Raw genomic sequence first — 14464 nt, 5'->3', positions numbered from 1 at the left:
CCCAGTCACTCACTTTCTTAAACATACTATGACAGGTTTCCTGACATGACCATGAGGGAGATAAAGCATTATCTCGCTCTGCTTCGCATGCCATACAGGCACTCTCTGCCAGACACTAGCAGAATCTGCTGTTCTCTTAAATTTCAATTGAAAATGGTGTCAGTTTCATGAGAGATCAAGATGCTGAGCTGGAAGTCATGCTTGATTTATACTACATGGATACTTATGCAAATGTGCAACACACATACTCACTCAGGACTCCAGTATGAAACCACAAGCTTAGCCTATGACATGAAAGCATAGGCCATAGTCATATTTTAAGACGTATCTTTGTAATATTGTGTCTTTGACATACACAATGCAAAAATAGCCACATTCGACTCTTAGGTCTCCATTTCCCTAACAGCACCATTACACAAGACAGACATGCTACATATAAAGAAATACGCATGCATAAAACTAAATATATCCCCCTACCTAACTTGAGAAACACTAATGCCAACCTGCTTAGTCTTTTGGCAAAATGGACATTTGGAAACATGTTCAGTTGGTTGCTTCATGGAGGCCAGTTTTCAGTGTACCATTCACCCCTCATCATAAATGGGTGCTTCAGTAAACAGTGATTTTTTTATTGGTTATACAGCCATCACTTGTTCATGGATCTGATTTTTGAATCAGACCCCTGTTACTTGTTCTAGAATACTGGATATTTCCAACCAGTCTTATCCTGTGTTTTCCTTAATCATCACCAACCCATCACAGGTTTTAATGATAGATGTTTATCTGGTATTTTCTTATTAATACCAAATTTTTCCCAGACAGTTAACATTAGATATGGAAGAGAAGGGACCTACAGCTAATTGATGATGGTTACCTGAACCATAAATTATATATTACTAAACAAGAACAGTCTTTCTGTGTTGTTACTTATTTCATTTCCATTTGTGAACCACAGCGGAATTTTTATTTATTTGATTAAAATGTAGCATTTATAGTTATGCATTAATAAAATGCATTTAAATTCTAAAATAACTAGCACCAAATACAATGGATATGCATAGATATCAGACAAAAGTGTAAAATCTGTAAATTAGAAAAGCTTGTTTTTCAAATTGCTTAGTATAATCACATACCATCTGTGTGGAATGAAGATTTGACCTTCTTGTTCTCTACATAGAGGAGTGCTGAAAAAAAAAATTGGAATTAGAAAATACCCTACCTCTGGGCTGTATTTTAGCATCTATTTCCTCTATACAAATGAACACATGAAAGAAGTTAATTCACCCTGTATATCCTGTGGCAAGAGTAATACTTTATTAGAATTGCACCAGTTATTATTTTTTGAGATTTCTAATAATAAAGTTTACTGCTCTGCTACTTTGCATAAAATAGATATTTTTATCCTAGGAATTACTCTGAATTAAGTTGAGTAAATCACATATTTTAATAACTGTTTTTACTTGGAAACCAATATTAATCAGTCATTAATCAGTCAATGTGGTTTTAGGAAATCATATGTTACAGTGAAGCACAAAAAATTGTTATTTTTCTGGCTTGCTAACAGAGAGGCATAATTTCCAATTGCAGTGTGGGTGACGCAGGTTCCAGAAGTGAGCCAGGTTCCAGAGGGCTAGTTGGTTGAGGGGGGTGCAGGAAGAAGGACTGGGCAGCATTACCCTGCACTCCTCCTCTCAGGGTTTGAGTAAACATTTCCTGCTGTGCTAGCATTCTCAGTTGAAAATAAGGGCTTAGTCCAACACAACAGTTTGTGCAGCAAGTACAACAGATATTTATTAGGGGTAGAGGGTGATCCATCAGTGATCATCTCAACAAAGATCACCCTCAAAACCAGCTGGAAAACAAACTTTTAATAGTTGTATTTTCTGTATTTTGCAAATTATGAGGTCACCAAACCTTACAGATTGTTCTTTAAATAAAGATATCATTTGGCCAACTAATTCCAGCTGAACAGCCTTCACTGAGAAAGAAAACAACCTGATGATATAACACCATCCGTGGATAGGTGCATGAAAACTGTATTTGCATTACTGCATATTAGGCACACAGGTAAGTAGAAATTAACAGATCAAGGCAAATACATACTCAGTGGTAGCGTGATACCATACTGAGATGCCCTTCTTCAGCATATCAGGCACACAAAGTAGATAGAAATTGACAGCTCATTCCAAAAGCATACTCAGTGGTAGTTGATATACTCATATAACCTGTCTCTTCTTATTTGGGATTTAGTAATTAAGGAGGGGCACTAAAACATGAAAGCAGCAGAAAGCACCCATGCACTATAAGGCTATAACTCATTCCACACATTTTGGCCCCAGAACTTGAACCAAAGCTCCAAAGGCAGTGATGTTTCCATATTCACAAAGGATACGCACCCCCCCAGACTGGTAGCCCAACATAATGCATCAGAGACACTTCAGGTGCAGCTAACATTGGGTAAGACAGAGATTCAGGTCGTAGCCTGCTATAGGTCCCCAGAAATGTCCCAACACTCACACTCCACATTCCTAAGCATCCTGGAGAATATTTGGGTTTAACCTAACACTCTCATTCTGGGCAATTTCAACTACCCTTCCATTAACTGGGAAAACTACTCATGTATAAATACACTTGTCCAACATTTTCTGGAATTAATTAATTCCAATGCCCTGGACCAGCTCATTCTTACCCCCACTAGAGGTAGCAACATCCTTGACCTGGTCATTACTAACATGGGCAACCATTGCTCTACACCAATAGTCAACTCCTCACTGGTTAGATCCGACCACAAACTAATCACCTTGAAAATCCACCCCCCCACCCAAAGATAACCACTATGAAAAACTTCTCCAAAGCTAACTTTGGGCTCCTAAAAATAGAGGTGGCTAACTTCACGACACCCATGCAAATGAACAAAAGTTGTATGAACATTGCATCATACACCATTGTGCTGTATGAACACTTACACAAATGTATGGATCTCGCTATGCCCAATAGAACTAAGAAGCTCTCCTCCAAAAAAAGGAAGCCAATCTAGTGGTCCCCTGCCATAAACAAACTCTACAATAGAAGGAAGAAATGGATGCAGAATAAGGTGAAGTCCCAAGTCTGGAAAAACTCCCTTATCAGCCTCAACAAAAACTCGTGATCCCTCATAAAATCCTCTAAAGTTAGCTTGAAAACAAAATTGTAGCAGATAGTAAAGACAACCACAAGCCGTCTATAGTTATGTAAATAATCTCCACAACAATATCCAGATTTGTTCTGAGCTACTGCACAATGGTACCGCCTATACTGAGCCAACAGATATTGCCAATATACTGGCCAACAGATTCAGTGCCAACTTTACCCCCCAAAGGACCAATCACAATACCAGTAAATTGCCAGGCACCCAGTATTACTGCTGCATAGTTAAAACAGTACTGTCCAAGGCAAAGAATACAGCTTCTATGGGACCTGACAATATCCCTGGCTGTGTTCTACATGAACTACAGAGTGAACTGGCACCTCACCTATGTGCCCTGTTCAATCACAGCCTCACCTCAGGCTTTGTCCCTACCGAATGGCGCACTGCTACAGTCATCCCTCTCCACAAAGGAAGAGCAACTACAGACCCTGGGAACTATTAGCCTGATGAGTCTGATATGCAAAGCTATGGAATGCATCACCATGGACCTAATAAACAAGGATCTAGGGAATCTCCAAACTCTGGATCCCACACAGTTTGGTTTTGTGTGGGTGACGCAGGTTCCAGAAGTGAGCCAGGTTCCAGAGGGCTAGTTGGTTGAGGGGGGTGCAGGAAGAAGGACTGGGCAGCATTACCCTGCACTCCTCCTCTCAGGGTTTGAGTAAACATTTCCTGCTGTGCTAGCATTCTCAGTTGAAAATAAGGGCTTAGTCCAACACAACAGTTTGTGCAGCAAGTACAACAGATATTTATTAGGGGTAGAGGGTGATCCATCAGTGATCATCTCAACAAAGATCACCCTCAAAACCAGCTGGAAAACAAACTTTTAATAGTTGTATTTTCTGTATTTTGCAAATTATGAGGTCACCAAACCTTACAGATTGTTCTTTAAATAAAGATATCATTTGGCCAACTAATTCCAGCTGAACAGCCTTCACTGAGAAAGAAAACAACCTGATGATATAACACCATCCGTGGATAGGTGCATGAAAACTGTATTTGCATTACTGCATATTAGGCACACAGGTAAGTAGAAATTAACAGATCAAGGCAAATACATACTCAGTGGTAGCGTGATACCATACTGAGATGCCCTTCTTCAGCATATCAGGCACACAAAGTAGATAGAAATTGACAGCTCATTCCAAAAGCATACTCAGTGGTAGTTGATATACTCATATAACCTGTCTCTTCTTATTTGGGATTTAGTAATTAAGGAGGGGCACTAAAACATGAAAGCAGCAGAAAGCACCCATGCACTATAAGGCTATAACTCATTCCACACATTTTGGCCCCAGAACTTGAACCAAAGCTCCAAAGGCAGTGATGTTTCCATATTCACAAAGGATACGCACCCCCCCAGACTGGTAGCCCAACATAATGCATCAGAGACACTTCAGGTGCAGCTAACATTGGGTAAGACAGAGATTCAGGTCGTAGCCTGCTATAGGTCCCCAGAAATGTCCCAACACTCACACTCCACATTCCTAAGCATCCTGGAGAATATTTGGGTTTAACCTAACACTCTCATTCTGGGCAATTTCAACTACCCTTCCATTAACTGGGAAAACTACTCATGTATAAATACACTTGTCCAACATTTTCTGGAATTAATTAATTCCAATGCCCTGGACCAGCTCATTCTTACCCCCACTAGAGGTAGCAACATCCTTGACCTGGTCATTACTAACATGGGCAACCATTGCTCTACACCAATAGTCAACTCCTCACTGGTTAGATCCGACCACAAACTAATCACCTTGAAAATCCACCCCCCCACCCAAAGATAACCACTATGAAAAACTTCTCCAAAGCTAACTTTGGGCTCCTAAAAATAGAGGTGGCTAACTTCACGACACCCATGCAAATGAACAAAAGTTGTATGAACATTGCATCATACACCATTGTGCTGTATGAACATTTACACAAATGTATGGATCTCGCTATGCCCAATAGAACTAAGAAGCTCTCCTCCAAAAAAAGGAAGCCAATCTAGTGGTCCCCTGCCATAAACAAACTCTACAATAGAAGGAAGAAATGGATGCAGAATAAGGTGAAGTCCCAAGTCTGGAAAAACTCCCTTATCAGCTTCAACAAAAACTCGTGATCCCTCATAAAATCCTCTAAAGTTAGCTTGAAAACAAAATTGTAGCAGATAGTAAAGACAACCACAAGCCGTCTATAGTTATGTAAATAATCTCCACAACAATATCCAGATTTGTTCTGAGCTACTGCACAATGGTACCGCCTATACTGAGCCAACAGATATTGCCAATATACTGGCCAACAGATTCAGTGCCAACTTTACCCCCCAAAGGACCAATCACAATACCAGTAAATTGCCAGGCACCCAGTATTACTGCTGCATAGTTAAAACAGTACTGTCCAAGGCAAAGAATACAGCTTCTATGGGACCTGACAATATCCCTGGCTGTGTTCTACATGAACTACAGAGTGAACTGGCACCTCACCTATGTGCCCTGTTCAATCACAGCCTCACCTCAGGCTTTGTCCCTACCGAATGGCGCACTGCTACAGTCATCCCTCTCCACAAAGGAAGAGCAACTACAGACCCTGGGAACTATTAGCCTGATGAGTCTGATATGCAAAGCTATGGAATGCATCATCATGGACCTAATAAACAAGGATCTAGGGAATCTCCAAACTCTGGATCCCACACAGTTTGGTTTTGTAAAAGGTAGATCATGCCTCCTGAACCTGGTTGACTTCTTTGAGTCAGTCACCAGAGCTGTGGATGAAGGCAAGGTGGTTCATACAGCCTACCTTGATCTGGCCAAGGCCTTTCATACCATTCCCCACTCAGGAATCATAGAAAACCCACTAAGCTAGGCATCAACCCTGTACTACTAGGTGGGTTGCAAACTGGCTTACAGGTAGAACCCACAGTGAAAGTAGCTGACTGCAAGTCAGACTGCCAATCAGTCATGAGTGGAGTCCCACAGGGTTCGGTCCTGGGTCCTCTCCTGTTTGTCATCTACTTCTCTGAGGTCCAGGCCAACACAAAGGGACTCTGGCTGACAAAGTTCTCAGATGATTGCAAGTTGGGAGCTATTATTAACTCCCCAAGTGATGTTGACATCCTGCAGAAAGGCTTCAATGAGACCAATGACTGGTGTCAGAACCATGGCCTTAAGCTCAATGCCAAAAACTGTGTCGTCATCCCTTTTTTTGGAAAAACTCTGTTCCCATGAATTACCACATCGATGGTAGTCCACTGAACACAGAATGTGTTATAAGAGATCTGGGAACACAGGTTGACAGCAACCTCTCTTTCGACCACCACATTGCCACTGTGGTCAAAAGGTCCTGCTATGTGGCACATCTCATTACTAAAGGTTTTGCAACCATTAAGAAAGAGGTCATTGTCTCCCTCTACTCCTTCCTCATTAGGTCAGTCATCGAGTACAATGACCCATTTGGCATGTACCTCACTATACACCTGCAACAACTGGTGAGGCTGCAAAAGTACCTCACAAAGATGATCCTAGGCCTTAAACACTTATCCTATATGGACAGACTCAAAAAACTCTATTCTCTGTCTCATATCGCCTACTTAGAGGTGATCTTTGCTTGACTTACAAAGCCATGTCTGATCCAGCTCTGTTAGAAATGCTACAGCTAAAGAAATCCGAATCCCTCCACACCACATGCTCCAGAGACCTCAACCTCATTACCACAATCAACAGAACATGCTGGAGGGACAGGGTCGTCACCCAGAGACTGCCCATGCTATGGAATAGACTTCCCATACATGTCAAGCAGAGAACCTCACTGGCCTCTTCAAGAGAGATCTTGATGAGTGGATGGGAAATCGAAAATTCATCCCAGGGACCAGTTCAGTGGCTCTACTCTTCAGAGGCACTGGGAACTAATGTTGGGTGGCACGATGCCAGGGTAATCCTATGGGCTAGGCTTGTAAAGGCTCCAGGGCCATTAGCCTAGTACACACCTATGAACCCATGAACCTATGTTCAGCAGTTGGAGAGAAGCAAACTAAAAAGCATGCAAAAACACAAACCAGGAAATAATGGCTATTTTATACCACATGTGCTAGCTAGTCAAATCAAAATAGTAATAAGGTCATGTTTATGTTAAACCAATGCAGAAAAAGACTGCAGCTACGCAAAGTAATGCCCTGCAGACTGGCAAGCAACAGCATTTTAATCTGCATGTTTTCCTCAATTCTAAGCAAGAAAGCAAACAAACAAACAAAGGCTATGGTGCATACATAGAATGGCAAACTGCATTATATCTGGCTGTACACTTACCTCCAGTCCCAACATATCGACTGATTTGTAGTGGATGCACTCCATATGCTAGCACGGTGCCGCTAGAAACTCTCAATCTCTGATAACTGGCTTTTTTTCCCTATCAAAGCAACACATGCAGGTCAGACAATATAATACCAAGCTTGGTGATTCCACAACCAACTATTTGCTCATTATATTCTTGTCTTTGGAATAGTTCATGCATTTACAGCCTGGACAACTTGTTCCTCCCTACCATGACTACGGTATTTTGGGAATGTACAATAACTTCTTGAAACTAGCCCTGTCCCCTCCAAGTGCAGCATTTAAACAAAATATATACAACTTAATAAAATGTAAAAAATGATGAATATACCAAGACTTTTTTATTTAAAAGGAATCACATCACATTGTACAAAATAAACTCGAACAAACTACTAATTCAGACAATCAAAACTAACAATGCAGCTGGTGATGCCTTATTTGCCAACTCTGCAGGCAAAGCCTGGAATTTACTTCCAGATGACATTACGTTGCTCTCCTCCTTAGGCCAATTTAAAATTAAACTCAAAAAACATATGGCATTACACTGGCTATGCCACTGCAACAAGCCTGGCTAAACTCTCAGCATGAATGTGAGTAATCTTGTTAACCAACTATTGATAATTCTCTCCTGACTATAAGCAGGAGAATCTTCTAACCTGTGATCATTTCTATTTCATGTTTGCCTACATATTTTTTGCAAATTCCATTCATGTAATAATTGTCTTAATAGTTATTTAATGGACTTTTTGGAAATATCGTACAGGCATTTATGTCTTTATTAGTTAGTCAATGTATTTGTATGCTTTGGAGCTTATCTCCACGGGCCTCCACTGAAAATGGACATCGATCCAGTCGGACTATCTCGGTCAACAAAAGTAAAATAAAATAAAATAAAGAAAGAAAGAACTATTTGAAAATGCAACTAACAAAAGTACTTCCCCATTTACTTAATAAAGATTTCCTTGATTTTTCTTTCTGAAAGCAGCAATTTCATTTTTATAGTTATGTCATCATCTTTTTGTTTCTGCAGTTAGGTTTCATAACATTTTGCAAAGTGCATACTTTGGTGTACATAGTATATGTCTGATTATGGCTCTGATGTTAAGTGAGATGCTGTACATCACATAAATGGAGAATAACAACTGGTAACAAAACTGCATCTGAATGTTATAAACTTCAATAAACTCATCTACTAGTCTGTAATATATGGTTTACCTTTGAAAGGTTGAATATCAACCTACCGAATGGCCCTTTGTGCGAACTGGAATGACAAAAATCGTCAGTCCGATCTGCACCGAACTTCGAAAATCAGCAAATCGAAAACTAGATTCGCTGATTTTTGAACTTCAATTCAAAGACAAAGCGTAATGCAGGGGGCTGTGCCCCCTACACACCCCACATCCCCCTACTTTATTATTCTAACTCCAAGGTAGCACTACAGTGGGCAAAGGGGGCACTTCCTGATCCCCAATATAGTGCACCTCGCACCAAAAATGCCGAATCTGCAATGAGCGAACATTACTGTGCATTCGCTCATTGCACATTCAATGCATTCTGTTTTCGGCCTTCCGAAAACTTGAAAAAGTCCTTTCAGACTTTTGTATTTCACACATGTGCATTACGCACATGTAAAGGTAAACCTAATATATTACTTTGTTTCTTCTCACTGAGTCCCAAGTACTGACTTCAGACCAGTTTGTATAGTCCAGCCAGGTTATCCTGCAGCCCTACACATTCTTCAGGGTCCTCAACTTCCATTCCTAATTCAGCATCATCTGTAACCACACAGATCTGACTTCAGTTCTTATGAGATATGACTTATATGTAAGAAAGAACTGCATTAGACAGACAACACCAGCTGCATCGCCAGTAATTCCTGTATCCCTCTCCTTTCAGCTATCAATAATGTATGCCTTTAATCAATGCATTTACTGCCCAGCATATACCCAATTTATTATCTGTATCCTGATTCTCACAACCATGTTCAATACCTCTAGCTGTGGTCCTAGCATTCTGGGCAAAATAGCAGGGGCATGGCTAGGGTGGCGTAAAGGAGCAAGGTATTTGGGGGGTGGGATTGGAAGATACTGATCGAACAGTAGTGGAGTACCAGTATTCATTTATGGATCTGCTACATAAGCTCAAAGTTTCAAAACTTTTTACTGCAAATGGTTGAGATCATAAGCCCGAAAGACTTTGAAATTGTAATAAAAAAGTAAATAAAAACAATTTTTTTTTACATTTTGCAGTGGGGCAAGCCCCCACACCCCTTGCTAAATAAATATACTAACTCCAAGATCACATTACAGAGAGGAAAATGGTAAATTTCCCTTTCCACACTGTACGGCGATCCCCATTCAAAAAGTTCGAAATTTCAAAACTTTGATTTTATGAGGTTGACCATTTGCAGTTCGAAGTTTTGAAACATTGAACTTGTGAAGGGACTCCTCATTTATATACAGAAATGAATTTTATTTTATTTTTTTAATTTAACATTTGTTTAATGTCTGACTTGGAATGAAGCCAATTTTCAGTAGAGGCCTGGGGAGAAACACTCTATAATACCTGGAGAAAACCCACACGAATGCAGAGAGGACATGCAGACTCTGCACAGAAGGGACTCCGGCCGAGATTCAAAGTGGAGAACCTCTTACTGTGAGGTGACAATGCTACCACTGTATCACTGTGCCATTTTGGCACTGCTTTTGTGGTCAGTACTGCAATACTGAAGTGCTTCAGTGTTTCAAGTGTGGTATAAGTTGGAAATATAATAAGCATCTTACTACAGTTTTTTTTTTTACTCCTCAACTCTCGGAATTGAGAGGTTCAGAAATAGGACCTGGTTGGCTGCTAAGGTTCAGAGTACCATGCAGTTCAGGGCAGACTTTTTTTCTTTCATTTCACAGCTTGAAGTTGATGGGTGCAGAAATGGGATTTGGCTGGCCTATAAGGTTAGGTGTACCAGCTATATTGGAATGGGCTTTTTTTTTCCAGCCCTTTCAGTTGCAGCTAAGTGATACCAGATTGGGGAACGGTAATGGGTGCTAGATGAGCCTGCAGGACATGATGAAGTCCAAATGGCCCTTATCTAGTGGTCTTATTACCATTTATGTTCAATCTGAAGAAAAAAATACATTACCATTAAATAAAAATAAGTTTGCTGAATGCAATTTTGGAATAACCCACTGACTGGAAGAGTCTTCATCAGAAAAATAATCATTTTCCATGAGGGTCAAAATGCCTGTACGCTCTTATGCTGAGGAAGACCCACTACTCATAATGTACATATTATAACTACAAATGATGATACCTTATAGGAAAGATAAAATTCCTTGATGCTATAAACTTGATTTCCAACAGCACAGTGCAATGAATTTGACTTTGTCACATGTAGCATTAATATATGGTATGGGTGCCCTGGGAAATTATCCACCGGCACCTGTCAAAGTCTCCAGCATCTCTTTTAGTCTCTTATCCATGAGCTGTCAACAGTAGCATGATGCTGAATGGCCAGCAATACTCTAATTCATCCCTTGGGTCATAGAAGTCCAAAGATATCACCTGATCCAATCCACTGTCATCTGAAAAGTATCCTTTATACAGGAGGGTATTAAGTGGTAAGCTACTGATCCTTCTGTTTTACTTTCATGCATGCATTCATTCATTTTTCCATGCATGCATTAATTTATCCATTTATCCATTCATGCATTCATTCGTTTACCCATTCATGCATTCATTTATTCATTTATCCAGGCATGCAATTTATTAATTTATCCATGGATGCATTCATTCATTTATCCTACTTGATCCTGTACAATGTCATGGCAAAGCCAGTGTCTATTCCATATCCCCACTTCAGGTGAACACATTTCTTATCAATATTTTACAAAACAAATGTATTTGTATGTTTGTTTTGGGGCAAATCATTGAAAAGTAACCAACCTCTAATGCTTCTGGATTATTGAAGATAGTAATTTTCAGATTTCCATCAAGTGTACGAATCTGCTCCAGTTCAAGTTCTTCATCTGTAATTATGGCTTCAGTTACAACACAGAGATGCTCATTTCTAACTTTCATGAGACCTTTCATAAGACCATGTTTCAGGTTAAACTTTCTGGAAGGCAGTAAAAGATCAGTTAGACTACCATGATCAGATATTTTTGCAAAAAGATGTATTCCAACTATGGTAACTTTCATTCCTTATCAAATACTACTCGTACTGCATTCTGCTTCTAGAACCCGACTTCAACTCCCACTTCATCATTTCAGAAATGTAAAGTTTTTTTTCCTTATTTTTATTTCCTGAGATCTTACACTTCAGGATCTGTGTGGTCTCCTCAGAGGAGTTAAAAATCAGGAGGAAGGCTTGTGTATCATATTGCAGTTTATGGAGCTTAATTCTTCCTGTCCTGTTTTGTACTACCAAACATGAGCCTTCAGTACAAGGAATGTACATGTGCTTCCCTATGAGTCCTTGCTACAGACTGTATGTTTCTTCTGCTGATGAACATGACTTTTTACATATTGCCCTCTATCATAGTCATCCACCAATATTCCTGTGACTGGAAAGAATATCTCCCCACTCCCCTGCTCAACAAAGGTGAGCTGTTCTTGGTCATTCTGTCCTTTTCCTTCGGTCCACTCTCTTGCACCCAAGCTACTAGTCTAACAAAGATTACTGGTGGAGTGTGTAGATCTCCTTTTCCTACATCAGCTGGCCAGCTGAGAAAATGAATTACAAAGTTTGTGCTTTTAGTGAATTCTTGCTGATCATAATAGAAAAGTGGAAAGAGTGACTAAGTGAGAACAATATATCTATATTTGGTAGGTAAAAGAAAGGGCAAAAGGTATGTCCACTACAAAAAATGAAAGTATGGATTTCAGAATGTAGAAGTGTTGTACATTATGCTCAAAATGCTCCAAGCTCATATATATCATTGTAACACTCAACATGCATAGATATCATCACTTTATGAAACATTATTTCTGTCTCCGTTTTATCACTATATATATGTGTGTTCTTATTACAAGACTCTACTTTTGATCTGAAACAATTTTATTAAAAGAAAAAAAGACAAAAATAATATAAATAAGAACTCACCAATATTCAAAAGCAGCAAGAATAAATGTTGGTTTAGTGGAAGGGTTATAGTAGAATACAGTTTCATAATGAACATTCAGCAGTTATATTCAAGCAGAAACTGGGTTGGGATTCAGAACCAGCCAAGGGTACCATAGATGCATGCTGCCAGTACAGTCTGCAGACTATTTCAAGCAAGATGCAAAGAACTAAGAGTTATTTGTGAATGGCTAGATATATTTACTTTTATGTATTTTATTTGTTTACTTGGTATTTGTTTACTATGAAAGTCCATCTGGGCAATAAAACCTTTTCAGTGGAGGCCCAGAAAGAAAAGCTCTACAATTAAATCAGTCTGTGCTGCTCCAATCTCACCCTCAGCAATATATGATCCCAGCAATTATTCAGCTAAGACATGCATCAGATACATTGCAAATCAGATTGTGAGCACACGATTATGATTTTTCTCTAATAAATTTACATTTGTGGCTAAAATTTGCACTTAAAAAGTAAGTGATAGGGCTTTATCAAATCCAGTGAATTTCTGAAAATAACTGAGGAAATCACATGATCCTCTAAGATATACAAAAGAAGGTCCAAAATAAATTATATGAATATTCTGGGACTTGTAACTTTGCAAATAATACACATGAGCTCTAGGGACTTTTGCCTGAGAGCATGGACTAGTAAAATCCTGAAGTCCAGAACCATATTTAGCTTATCTGGTGCCATGTGCACATCCCCAGACTAGCGTTCCCTCAACTCAGAGTTAAGGAGCAAGAAAAAAACACTTTTTGTACCTCCCTGCTCCTACAGCTCTAACAAGCTAACTGCTTCAGCAAGCCAAACCATAAATTCAGTATTGATGTAGTATCAGCATTTAGTGCCAATACCACACTCCTGCACCATAGGTAGTTGGTGATAACATCCCCCTGACAACTTGTGCTTGTGGCAACTGGCCCCTTCACTTATGGCTCTGACTGAGTCATGTGCAATTGAGGTTTCACTCCATCAACAGCCCCAAAAATGGTAAACTTAATTTTGTTTTACTTTTTGGTAATAAAGAAATGATCTAAAAGCAGTGTTATTTTTTTTCACATAGAAAGGGATGGTAATAAAATATGGTAAAAAAGGGCTACCTCATTTACCAGTAAATACAAGCACCAATAAATTGAAACATCAATGTCCCCACTGTACTCTGCTGATGAGAAAAACAGTCAAGTGTATACGCTCAGACCATCTGCAGGGAATTTGAGAAATTAGTGCAAATATGAAGAAGAAAGGCAGCTTAATCTTAAACGATGAACGTTTCTGTATTCTCCAAGCATCAAGTATGCCATGGATAATTTTCTCCAGATTGTGGGGGGTTCTCAACTATTTTCTACTAGTTTGACTGACCAACACTGAAAAAACTAGCCCTTTTAGGCACCTGAATATGCAGCTCACACACACAGGAATAAGGAACATTAACATTTCCATGTACAACCCAGAAGCATCCTCCAAGAATACAAAAAAGGTCTTAAATTTAGAAGATTGTTATAACAAGATGCTACCCAAAGTAAATGAGTTCAAAGTTCACTTCTATTACTAAAAAGGTCAGTCAAGATGAGACAATCATTAAAGGTCTTGAGGAAGACTTTGTTCTCATGGAAGACTTGATCCAGCAGTATGGGAAATTTTCAACTATGTGGCTGGTTCTACTAAAGCAATTTTATTTAATGTAATACATAAAATATACAAATCACTGAGTTCATTCTTCCCAAATATTTCACCCTGAGGCTAATCTATGTTAAACTGCTTAGTGCAGCTGACATTATTTTTTGTTCTTTTAGTGTTAACAATTAATCCGCCGTAGTGCAGCGGTAGTGTTGTTGCCTCACAACA

General features: G+C 39.4%; 1 protein-coding gene across 1 annotated transcript in view; it reads right to left on the bottom strand.

The window, feature by feature from the left end:
* The window catches only part of LOC122788017, a 314760-nt gene that overhangs the window by 168924 nt on the left and 131372 nt on the right, over positions 1-14464 (bottom strand). Inside the window, exons 4-6 of the mRNA XM_044054940.1 lie at positions 11443-11614; positions 7477-7576; positions 1134-1184 (exon numbers count right to left, since the gene is read on the bottom strand). Coding sequence (XP_043910875.1) covers positions 1134-1184; positions 7477-7576; positions 11443-11614 — 323 coding nt within the window. The remainder of the gene's footprint in view (positions 1-1133; positions 1185-7476; positions 7577-11442; positions 11615-14464) is intronic.

Source organism: Protopterus annectens, chromosome 13.part0 (genome assembly GCF_019279795.1).
Source record: "Protopterus annectens isolate FY-2018-M chromosome 13.part0, PAN1.0, whole genome shotgun sequence".
In the NCBI taxonomy this organism is placed as follows: Eukaryota; Metazoa; Chordata; order Ceratodontiformes; family Protopteridae; genus Protopterus; species Protopterus annectens.
Note: the sequence above shows the minus strand (reverse complement) of the source record. Positions and strands in the feature narration are given on the sequence as shown.